This window comes from Coccomyxa subellipsoidea (genome assembly GCF_000258705.1).
Source record: "Coccomyxa subellipsoidea C-169, whole genome shotgun sequence".
Classification (NCBI taxonomy): domain Eukaryota; kingdom Viridiplantae; phylum Chlorophyta; class Trebouxiophyceae; family Coccomyxaceae; genus Coccomyxa; species Coccomyxa subellipsoidea.
Genome location: NW_005178033.1, coordinates 152,860 through 165,186, shown reverse-complemented (window position 1 = coordinate 165,186; position 12,327 = coordinate 152,860). Strand labels below are relative to the sequence as shown.

At 54.7% G+C, this 12,327-nt stretch overlaps 1 protein-coding gene across 1 annotated transcript; it reads right to left on the bottom strand.

Annotated features, from left to right (window-relative positions):
- Positions 1-11,249: 11,249 nt before the first annotated feature.
- COCSUDRAFT_55826 (hypothetical protein) lies at positions 11,250-12,256 on the bottom strand (the record flags this gene model as incomplete). Its single annotated transcript, XM_005646616.1, has 3 exons — positions 11,250-11,366; positions 11,761-11,888; positions 12,238-12,256. 3 exons carry the CDS (start codon positions 12,254-12,256, stop codon positions 11,250-11,252), a joined length of 264 nt encoding a protein of 87 aa, XP_005646673.1.
- Between the last annotated feature and the right edge of the window lie 71 nt (positions 12,257-12,327).

The window sequence follows — 12,327 nt, the reverse complement described above, 5'->3', positions numbered from 1 at the left end:
ATGGAGTCTCAAAGTGGTCTCACCCTTTGATGCCCTGTTTGCTAGTGAGGGACATTCAGCAGATGGCACTTCTTCAATGGTGTCCTTGCACTGATTTTTGCGTGCACTGGCTTGTTTGAGGCAAATTGACCTCTGCTCCGGGCAAAAACTGCCTTTCCAGCTCTTCAAATTTGAAATTTAAACACTGGTGTGAAGCAGGTGCCACGACGGCGTCGCAGCAGGAGGTGATGAGTCCGCCGAAGGATGACTCATCCGCAGTAAGGCTGCGGGCAAACACCGGCATTCCCTCCGTCGCCCCAAGCGCGCCGCTGCAGATGCCGCTGCAGCCAATCGAGGAATCGCCCCAAACCGCCTTGCAAGGTTAGTCATGTTTCTCCACTTTTTGCAGCTTTAGCGTGAGTCTGAGCTGGAGCTCAAGGAACAGGTCAGACACAATTTTCAGATGGCATCAAACGCAGCTTCACGTGATACTAATTGACTTGTGTGATTGTCTTTCTTATCTGCGGCAGTACTGTCTTTTTTGCAGCTTCAACTTTCACTCTGCTCTGTCATGCTCAGGCCTTTATGTTATCAAATGCTGCAGCTGGATTTTTAATGCAGCGCTTGATTGGCTTGAGCCCAGATGTGAGTTCTGTGGTAAGCAGAAGACAGAGCAAAATGCACAGTAATAAAAATTTATGTGCAGAGGTTTGGTGCCAGCATCACAGGCGATATGTATCTGTGAACGGGGGAAAAACAAGAAATTATTCCAAGAAGAATTCACGGAAGAGCAGAGCTGATGTGAGCGTGGCACATCTGCAGGTGCAACACAGCTGGCAGAGCCGTCACTGGGCGATCAACTTCTGGCTGGAGGGAATCCTGCGAGCGGCGGCGCCGAGGCGGGGCCGAGCGGCAGCAGCTTCTCGCTGCGGCCGCCGCCGCCGGCCGGGCCGTCAGAGGGAACGCCGCGGATTGGTCCCAACACTGAAGCGGGAACGCCACAGATTACATCAGCAGAGGAGAGGCCGCGGATCGGTCCGGACACAGCAGAGGGAACGCCGCGCATTGAGGGTCCAGCAGAGGGAACGCCGCGCATTGGGGGTCCAGCAGAGGGAAAGTCACTACTCAGGCCGGCGGAGGGAACGGCACCGGCCGCGTCAACGGAGGGAACGCTACCAGCCGTGTCGGGAGAGGGAACGCTGGAGGCCGTTTTGACGGAGGGAAAGCCGGAGATCAGTTCGGACAGCGAGGAGGAGGCACCGACGTCGCGCGTCGACCTGTCCAGCCGTCCTGCCTTCGCCAGGTTCATCCTTGCTGACACTCAGAATGACTCCCTGGGGATCAGCGCTCCGCAGGTGCGTTCACTCAGGCACAATTTGGCCAATCAACTTCTAGTCGGTTTTCCTTAGTGATCACTTGGATCGATTGGAGATATATAATTAACGCCCCTGAGATGTGGGGATACGAAAGAAATCAGGGGTGATGAGCAACAAACCCATCAGGGAAAATTAGCCTCGCGGGCGCTGCGGGCGCCACTTGTTTTGATGGCAAGGGTTGAAATGTGGAGAATTATGTCCCAACATATGCACGAATCCGGGTCAGCTGCAGGCATGCTGCATCATATGCACACTGCGCCGGAAGTAGCAATACCTATGAGCCATCGATTGCTCAGGTTGCCCACCCTTCCGAGAGGCAAGGAGATTGTTTTGAGCCCGCCAAAATTCTTGAAGTTATCATGTGCAGGAGGAAGCCCCTGTCGCTGCCGCCACAGAGCCGCAGCACACACAGCTGGAAGGCACGCAGCCCGCAGGTCCTGACCTGTCAGCAGCAAAGGCGGAGGCAACGCCACAGCAGCCCGCTTTCACTCCAAAAGAGGGAACGCCTCCTGCCGCCATGCCAGAACAGGCAACAGCGGCAGTGCCGGAAGAGGCAACGCCTCAGACTGCAGCCACGCCAGAAGAGGCAACTGCACCATTACTTTTTTTCTGCTTGTGGAACTACTGTTCGCGGGCAGCATAAGGGTCAGGGAATCTGGCTTGCTGAATTCATGCGCCAGATTGCACATGGCCGTCTTTGGGCCTAAATGTGCTTGTTCGCCTGTTGTGAGGAGTAGAGACTCATATAAACAACCCAGGCTTCAACTTCCACCAACCATGTGCGGTGCCTGTGCTGTGCTGCTCAGCAATCATTCAGTGATCGGCAATTTGCATTGCAATGCAGGCGGCGGTGCCAGAACAGGCGGCAACACCGGCAGCTGCACCGGCATCAGCCTCTTTCGGCGGCTGGCGCGTCAAGAAGAAGGCTGCTCCTGCGCAGGAGACAGCCCATGCAGATGCTGCGCCCTTACCAGCGCAACAGGGTGCGGCAACTTGTCCAGACACTGCTGCTTCACTATTACTTTTGTGCTCATTCTGAAACCCGCATCCCCGGCGGTGCCTAACACTATTCAAAGCAAATTTTAGGGGTCTTCCTGACTTCAATTATACCAGGGTCATGTTCCATTGGATTGGGCTTATTAAGTGCTTTCCGAAACTGGTCTCAATATTATCATGGGTTTTCTATTTTGGGAGATGTGGTCTTATTTTGTCCGCCCTTTTTGGCCAAAAAAAATTTATTAATTGCGGGTTTGAGAATGACTACTACAGTATTTCTTTTACCGACTGCATCTGCAGGGTAAGTCTCATGAGTCGAGACACTCGTGATACAGGCATCTTGGAGTTCCTTGCGTGAGTTCCTTGTATTTGGGTCCTGTCAGGCTCATTGATATATTTCCTGTGGAATTTGTGCCAAGTGCCAAGCATTGCCATTTACTGTACTGTTCTTCCTGGTGGGGCAGGCGCGACTGAGGCTGACAAAGCTGGGAGCGCTAGGAAGGCGAAGGCTGCGGAGGTGGACTTTGGGGCTCATGTGGCCAAGAAAGTATTGCACAGCCCTCGCCTGGAGTACGTGCCGCCAGCAGAGCAGGTGCGTACTCATCAAAAGATAGATTGTTTAATTTTCAATATCTCCATGTAATTGTCCACTTTGAACTCTGTACATTACTTTGTTTCCTCAGCACGCCAGCCAAGTGCTTCTTACAGCTTATTGGGAAGCAGCAGTACACTAGTGCTCCAAGCGTAGGCTGTCACGTCTACGGCGATATATTGTCACTTCTCCCTGAGCTGCCTGTAAATCATGTGTTCATATTGTGAGGAAGTGAGAGAAGGAAAAATCATATCATTGGCAGTCACCAAGGATGATTAGGAGTCTATTTGAAATTTGTCACATATATATATGCAATATGCCACCGGTAGTACTCAGAATTTTGAAGCAATCACTATTATGAACAGGCGCAGCTGCAGGCTTCGAGTGGCGGCTGGATGCGCAAGGGCCTCACTAGCGTATCACAGAACCCCAGTCAGACTTCAGACACCGCGCCTGTTCTGGCGCCTGCCTCGCCCCCGGCTGCGGGCGTTCCCTCCTCCCAAGAACGAGCGCCAGATCAGGCAACTGCATTGCCCGTGCCAAATCAAGCGACGTCGCCGAATCAGGGAACACCGCCGGAGTGGGCGACAGCACCAAATCAGGCAGCTGTGCCGGATCAGGTAACCTTGCCAGATCAGGTCATGTGCATGATAATCTGATGTGTGCCAGCTTATTTTGAGACCCAATCATCTACCATCATGTGCTTGTCTGCCTGGGCAAGACAGCCTCGTTCCATTTGCTCACATGAACCAAGTGCAATTCAGGGCAAAATTTGCAAGTCAGGAAATCAAGCCTGTCAGGACTAATTAAACCGGGTTGAGATGCATTGCAGGCCTGACAAGATAGGCATTAAGATGGTTTGCTGGGAATTGAGGCTGACGAGTGCGCTCACCCTTTTCTGTGCGGTCTGCGGCGCTGCCGGAAAACACAAGACATGTCACCAGCTTTGTAATATGAAACGGTTGTCTGCTCTCTTGACTCAGGTGACCGTAACACCGCGTCAGGTCGCAGCGGCAGATCAGACACCGGTGCGGCCGCTGTGGCAGGATCTTCTCTCGGACGTTCTGCCAGGGGCAGAGGGGGGGAATACTGGTCAGGGCAGTGACAGCGCAAAACTTGAGCCTCCGGCAGTCGATAATGCAGGACCAGCGGAGCCTGATCGGGCCAATGAGAGGGCACGCGCGCCAGACGATGCGCCCGCAGCTGGTAATCCCCTGATCCATATTGCTGTAGACACACTCATTCCCTCTGCAGTCATCACATGAGGATAGGGGGTTGCTGTCCAATTCAACACGTTATGGCATTTAAGTTTCCTTTCCAGCCCTGCCGATTATGTACAATCTCGACCCAAGTGGTCCTGGATCAGTGGTCCTCATTGGAATTCAGGTACAAGGTAGTGTGGCTATAAGTCTCTGCTTAGATGCAAAGCCTGAAGCACTGCTGATATGCCCTCAGGCGCGGAAGAGGGGTCAGGAGCAGGAAGGGGGCCTGGAGCCGCGCCAGAGAGTGAGCCGCTGAACACGGAGGTTGTCAGCTCTGCGCTTGCCAACGTTGGAGACCTGGCTGCTTGCCTCCTTGATACGCAAGCGCCTGACACTGCTGCAGCTGCACGATCGGGTGAGTGGCTCTATTACTATTACTATTACATTCTTTTCCTGGCAAAGGCAAGGTTGTCTGCAGACAAGCTGCATGTAAAGGCTGCCAAATATTCCTACCCCTTGTTAGACTCGCCAGATCCAAGCAAGTCCCAATCAACCGTGGGCACGGTGCTCAGTATTTGTACCGCCCCCCGCCAGCCGGGGCAACTGAGTGACCCTGCCTGTCCAAAACTCCCCAATCATACAAGGACTTTGGCTTTGTCGAGATTATCAATGCAGCCCTCACATTCAAATGGGGAGGTCAGCTGCCTTGCCTGTGCACAGTACCAAGTCTGTATCAGGGCTAAATTATTACAATAGTATTTGCATGTCTCTTCTCTTAATAGTGCAACTAGGATGGTCATCAGTCTCCAGTGCTCCAAAGGATTGGGCTTGTCGAAAGCTTTCCGAATCTGGTCTTAAAATTGATATAGGTTTATATTCTGGGAGATAGGGTCTTATGTATCAACCCTTTTGACCAAAAATCAACCTTTCTTGCGGGGTTTAGATCGGTCACTACGGTACCGTACAGCGATGTTGACAATTATTTTGTGCAAAAGGGGCAGATGCTAGCGGCGTCGCCAGAAGGGGTGGTCGGCGTCTGCCTGCTTCTGTGAGAGCCGCGGGGCACTCATCAATTCCAGAAGAGCCTGGACACGTCATCGCTGAAGCTGCTGCCCTGGACTCACCCGCAGGTGCCAACCAAACTTGGCTGGCTAGGCTGGTCTTTTCTCAGATACTTTGTCAAAGCTACTCCTCAAGGCTAGCTTCCGATGGTTGAAATGCTTCACCTGGGCTTCCTGCTTCTTGGGCAAAGTCTCTCTTTGAGGAAAAAGTGGAACTTAAGATGATGTATGCTTGACACAGGACCGCATTTGTGTCTTGCAGCAGCTGGCACTGAGGCGGAAGCTGCCGGGGAGCCGCCGCCCCGGCCGAGGAGCGGCCGCGGCGCCGCGGCGGCCAGGCGCGGCCGGGGCCGGGGCCCACGCGTGGCGGAGGCTGCCACAGCCGCCGCTCCAGAACAGGCACTTGCAGCTGAGCCAGCGCCAGAACAGGCGCCTGGCACAGATCTGCCGATACCGGCTGCGATTGCGCCGGAGCAGGCGGCTGCAGGGACAGAGACAGAGGTCCAGGAGGGAAGTGCGGCGGATGCAGCACAGGAAAATGCCAGGGACGCGGCTGGAGAGGCAACTGCTGCACCGAAGGAAGCTACCAAGAAGAAGGCGCCAAAGAGAGGCCGTAGGCCGGCCAAGGCGCTAGAGCAAGTGGCTGCTGCAGAAAGCCCAGCACCAACAAATGCAGAGCAGGCAGCTGCAACTGTGAGCGGCAAGTCGGACGCTCTATTTGGAGGAGAAACAAAGCAACTTGCGCCACCGAGCGGCTCGGTGCAGAAGATGTTCAGCCGTCGCGGGCGCAAGAGCTCCGCATCTGCCGCGGCGGAGGAAGCTGCTGGAAGTTCCCAGGAAGCTGCGCAGGGGGCTGACAAGAAAGCTACAGCCCCTGGCAAGAGCAAGGCGCCCCTGACCGAGTCACAGACAGCCGCACACACCCTGGCGCAGGTGCCTTCCGTGTATTTTCTCTATAGCTATACTGGACACATTGACGCCAATGCTCTTCTCTTCCCCAGACTGATTTTATTTGCATGCCCTACCGTCTGTTGTTGCAATTCCTTACTGCCTCCGTCAGAAGCTGTGCCGGCGCGCCTTGCATTCCTGCCGTGGCCAACACAATTTGTATGGACCCAAATCAAAAGATTGTGGTGCTTGCCCAATCAGATAGCAATCTGGACGTGACGTGAAAGAATTGAAAATGTGCCTCATTCGTGGCAGGTGCGCACGGCTCACGGCCAAGAGCCCCGCGTCTCCCCGGTGCCCGAGGACGCCGCGGCCTTCCCGGCCGGTGGGACGCGCGGAAAAGGGAACGCCTCGGTACCGGCCCCGGCCACGGCCGGGGCGGCCAAGCGCGGCAGAGCCGGCGCGGCCGAGAAGCCACCCAGGGAGGGGGCCGCCGCGGCGCCAGCTGGGGCAAAACGTGCGCCTGACCATCGTACCGTGTTAATATTGAAGTACTTGTGTGTCTGTACATGGTGGGACAGTTCTACCATGTGAATTGGCCTATGGAAATTTAAGATATCAGGCGTTGGTTGTGCACTTGCAGGTGCTGGTGGGGGACGGCGTGGACCCCCCGGCCCAGGGAAGAACGGGGGGGCCTCCGAGGGGCCTGCTACAGAAACCGCAGCAGCGAAGGAGCAAGAAAAGGCAGTGGAGACTGAGGAAGCTGGGGCACCGGCAAAGCGGCGCAGAAAGCAGGCGGAGTCCCAGGATACGGCTGGAGATGCCAAGGCGGCGGCTGACGCAAAGCCGGGCCGCGGCCGGAAGCGCGGGGCGAGCATAAAGCCAGAACAGGCAATCGAGGCCGGCGCTGACATCACAGATGATGTGGAGGCTGACGTGGCAGCAGCGGCGCCGCTAGCAAAGCGCGGCAGGAAGTCTGCAGCGGCTGTGAAGGGATCCCAGGCTCAGGAGGCGCCAGTGGAAGCTGAGGAGGAGGCGGGCCCGAAGACAGGTGCAGCGACACGCAAGAGCCGCGCGCCGGCAGCAGTTGCTGCAAAGGAGGATGCAGAAGCAGCGTCTGCAGCTGCCACAGACGCCGTTGCTACTGCACCGCCCACAGCAAAGCGCAGCGGCAGGAAAAAGTTGTTAGCTGGCGCAGCCGCGGGCAAAACCAAGGCAGCGTCCCCGGCCGACGCGGCGGCTGCCGAGGAGCCGGTAGCCGCGTCGACAGTTGCCAAGCGCGGTGGAAGGACAATTGCGGGAGCGGCTCTGGAGACGGTCGCAGCCGCGCAGGCAGCGGAGCCGGCGGCGGCTGCCGGGACGGCCGCGCGGCAAGGCCGAGGAGCGGCGGCCGCCGCCGCTGCGGAGAGCCCTGCAAAGGAAGCTGCGGCGAAGCTGCCGCCCCCGGCAAAACGGAGCCGAGCGGCTGCCGCCTCCCAGACCCCAGCTGCGGAGGAAGCTAAGGAAACTGAGAAGGGAAAGGGTAAGAAGCAAGCTGCGGTGAAGCGGGGTCGGAAGAGTACTGCCACGGCAGAGGAAGCAGCAGAGGAGGCTCCTCCGGCAGAAGTAGCAGAGCCGGAGCAAACAACGAAGCGTGGCCAGAAGAGGAAATCTGCAGCCGAGCCCGAGAGTCAGGCGGGGGATGGGCAGGCGTCTAATTGCGGCCGGAAGCCGGCGGCGGCTTCCCAGGCGACGGAAGCTGGGCCATCAATGCAGCTGCGCGGAGCTGATGCAAAGTGAACCCTTCTTGCAACCTCACCACAACATCTCATACCAAGACATCCTGTAACAATTATTCATCTGAGTTACTTTGCAAGGGCCGGCTGCGGACATTTCAACTCAAATTATCCGCTCTGACGCCCACAGCAGTGCAGATACTGTCGTGTTTTGCTTCAGCTCCTAAGTCTTCTGGAACGACACCAATTCTCTCAGGGAAATACGTGCATGTGGGAAGTTCGATCGGCCTCATCATGGACTTTTGATGTGCATGGTGTGCTTGCCTGTTCAGGCCGCCGAGCGTGCTGATATCGACCTGCGTGGACGCCAAGCTGCGGCAGGCTATAACGAGGACGGTGGAGCGGCTGGGGGGGACCGTGACATCATCGCCCGCCGACTTCAGCGTCTTTGTCACCCTTGACGCCGCCAGGGGAAATAAAGATCGGGGTTTCACCAAATCCCTCAACGCCCTCTCTGCGCTCGCCTCAGGTGACTCATCCTATGTAGTTTTATCTTGCAGCACTGGGACTACTTCCTGCAATTCTCTAGGCTTGTGCCATGCTTTTCTGCTAAACAGGCAAGCCTAACGCACCGTTCTAATGAAACGCAATGGTGCATTCTGAATGCATGAAAAGGAGAAAAAACCCCACTGCGAAGAGGCGCGGAGCTCAAGGACTATCAGTCTTATTCACTTCCTTGCTTAAAAAGGCCATAAGCAACTTTGCAGCGCACCTGCAGTGGCTTCACTGTGGCAGAGCGTTTCCCAGCTGTTGACTAATGATGTGTCACACAAAACAGGGTCGCCGATCGTGTCGGAGAAGTGGGTGGATGCATGCGCGCGCAGCGACGCGTTTGTGAGCGCGAGAGAGTTTCTGCTAAAGGATCCGGCAGCCGAGAAGAAGTTTGGGTTCAGCCTGGCAGCTGCCTGGGAAGCTGCGCAGCAGTCACTGCTGCTCCATGGGGTGCATGTGTTCCTGACGCCAGGTCAGCTATTTCTTTCTAACTTCTGACACCTCACATAACCTCGCCAAAACAGGACATACTTTTTTTAACTTGTGTTTGGGTTTTTCCTCAGATGATGCTTGATGCTAAGCCTCCTCGGGATAATCGGGGCTAATCTGTGATCATGTGTTGAGACTGATTGTCAGACATGCCACTTATTTATGGGATTCTCTATTGTGGGTGTTTAGTGCCTCAAATGGGTATTTTGAGATGAGTTATTATTATTATTATTACACGCTATTCCTGCCAAGAGGCAAGGTGCGTCCTGCAGACAAGGTGCAGCTAAAGGCTGCCACAAACCTACCACTTGTTGGACTCGCCAGATCCAAGCAAGACCCAATCAACCGTGGGCACGGTGCTCAGTATTTGTACCGCCCCCCGCCAGCCGGGCCATGGGTTGAATCGTCTGTGCTTAATGTGCTTCGCTGGGTAATATTCAAAATGAACCCCAAGTTTTTTAAAAATCGAGTTTGCAGGGTTGCTGGCGGCCGAGGTGGACAAGGGCGAGGGGCTGCGCATGCTGGTGCAGAGAGCGGGAGGGAACATCGCCAAGACCGTGCCCAAGAAGCTGCCGGAAGCCGACGCTGCACAGGTGCGTCATGCACCTGTTGCTGCAGTATCGATAACTTTAGATCTTGGCATCCAGAGAATGTTATATCTGTAGCATTATTAGGGTTGCAAGAGACAAGCGTGGCTCGGTATCGGGGATCCCAGCATCATAACCTCAGAGTAAAGATCAACTTCCCGCCTCTTTAGATAGGTTGGCAGTTTGAGCAGAACAACGCTGCCTTGCTAAATCTTGGTGGCTGCTTGAGAGCCGAGAATCTCATTGTGTCTACAATCTCAATCTCTCTTTGTTGCATGTGCACAGCAACTGGGCAGTCTTTGTCGTGCCTACTTTGCTTGTGGGCTGGTATTCTTTATGAATGAGTTATCCATACTACATCAATCTGATTCAAGGAGCAAGCTGAGCCATATGCTTCATTGACGCAGCCTCTCAACTGTGCTTGCAGTGGCTGCTGCTGGGGGATGAGAAGAGCGTACAGAAAGAGGTGGCGTGGGCAAAAAAGGCGCTCAGCAAGGGGCTGAAGCTGCACGGCCGCTCTGCGCTCATCACTGCTCTCATAACACAGCATCTGGACAGAGAAGCTGATATTCTACTGGAGACCTGAATTGACAACACCATTACTACACTATTACTACACTTTCACTGCCCATTGCCCCGGCTGGCGGGGGACGGTATGAATGGTGAGCACCATGCCCTCGGTTGATTGGGCCTTGCATGGATCTGGCGAATCAGTCAAGGGGTAGGATTGTGGCAGCCTTTACATGCAGCCTGTCTGCAGACATATCTTGCCCTAGCAGGAGAAGCGTGTAAATAAATACTGCTCTTATGTGAATGGCAAGCAAAAATGCTTGGCAGGGCTCAGTGATGATCAGGAAGTGTGTCTCTGTGCTCTCGGTATGCACCAAAGCATTCTTGCGCAGAGGCATGCAATCTTGCCATTGTGAGTGCACCTTGCCAAAAGAGAAGAGAAGGAGTACAAAGCCTGAGCAGCTAAGAACTTATGTTGGCTCAGTCCTTATTGCGCAATAAGCATGTGTTTATGAGAACTTTCAGGGAGCCTGAGTGGACTGCAATTGTACATTCGTCCACTTGCCTGTGTACATTTTTGGTCCCCAGTTGGTTGTGCATGCAGAGGGTATGTCAGTCTTTTGTTGTCGCGACCAAGATCAATCAGGCCATAGCTGCGTCCACAAGTGGACTGTGTGAACAGCCCATGTGCTGCGTGAAGGTTTGCAAATTACTTGTACATATTTTAGCAACTGGCCCCGGCTGGCGGAGGGCTATATAAATACTGAGCATCGTGCCCACGGTTGATTGGGTCTTGCTTGGATCTGGCAAGTCCAACAAGGGGTAGGATTATGGCAGCCTTCAACTGCAGCTTGTCTGCAGGACGCACCTTGCCTCTTGGCAGGAAAAGCGTGTAATAATAGTAATAATAATAAATTTAGCAATTTGGGCGCGGCCGCGGGCCATGGCCGGCGGGGCGGTCGCGGCCGGCTGCGCCGTGACGGCCGGCCGATGCATCTACGGGAACCGGAACGCATCATGTTGCGACTAGCTAATACAAATCATGCGGTGACCTTTACAATTTGCATGGGTCTTGCCATCTACTCATGAGGTCCAAATCCAGTATACAATGAGTGACTCGCCAATCTCAACCGTCCTTATGTTTGCACGCTAGGATGTGTTTCTTCACCAGGTCAACACTGTGACAGCCTGCAGTATCCAGCAGTCGCCATGGAACATATGTCTGGTGCTTATGAACCTGGCATCCAGATAAGCTGCTTCTATGAAACATGTTAAAAGAGTGCAGCCGCCCTCAATTGCGCCTCACACTCGCTCGCTATCATTGTTGGTGTCCTCGTAGGACAGGTAGCCCACCAGCTCCTGCAGCTGTTGGTTCTCCCTCTGCAGCTGCTCGTTCGCGCGAGTCAGCGCCCGTTTTTCCTGCCACAACCATGCCATTCTGCCCTCAAGGAATCTTCTCTAGGACCATCCAACACTCTCAAGATCCATTCATCAGTGCAAGAAGGTCCCGCTCTGGAGTTTGTCCAGCTTGCTCTCCTCTTTAGTGACACAAGGTGTCCCCCCACCCTCACCTGGCCACATTTGACTGCATGCATTTAATGTGACCAATCGTGCTCATGGGCCGGAGCTGTCTTGTATGTTGTGCGCAATTTAATTGCACTGCGAGGAGCCCTCTCTTCTATTCCATGCCTGCTTTGGTGTCTGCATTTCTCTTTCTCTGCGAAGACCGGTGAGATGCTGCGAAAAGATGCAATGTGGCAGCATCCAGGTCTGTCCCTGAGTGCAAATGCACCAAGGATGAAGAATTCAGCACCTGCATGAGTTCATTGACTTGTTGGAGCAGCATGTCCACCAGGGGACCAGACTCAGGCTGCGCCTCACCGACTGTGCTGCCAGCTGGCTGGTCCTTGAAGACTAGCTGTGCCAGAGTGGGCTTCCCATCTGCATGCACACAGCAACCTCAAGTGTCTGATGTTCTTGAGATGTCAGGTACGCCTGAAGGTAGACATCGACTAACTTAAGAGAAGTGGATCAGGACGTGGTGGACAGGTCTATCACACAAGATAAACTACCTGATGTGGGAGTTGGTGGGAGGGATGCTCTGCTCTGTCGCCTTGCGCGGAACTCCTCGAACTTCCTCCGGCCCACTTCACGAAGCTGAGCTCTTTTTTCCTCCTATTTAAGGCATATTGCGATCAGGGACAGGTCGCTGCTGAAGAAGCAGGGGCAGTTGCAGCTATGTATATAGTGTGATGATGAGCAATTAAGAATGCAAATCAAGTCATGATACCGCGCAGACCCAGCCCCATCTTCGATGGCAGATAAAAGAGTTACAAAGCGGACCTGCAGTGCCCTGGTGGCTTCCCTGACCCGAGCAGGG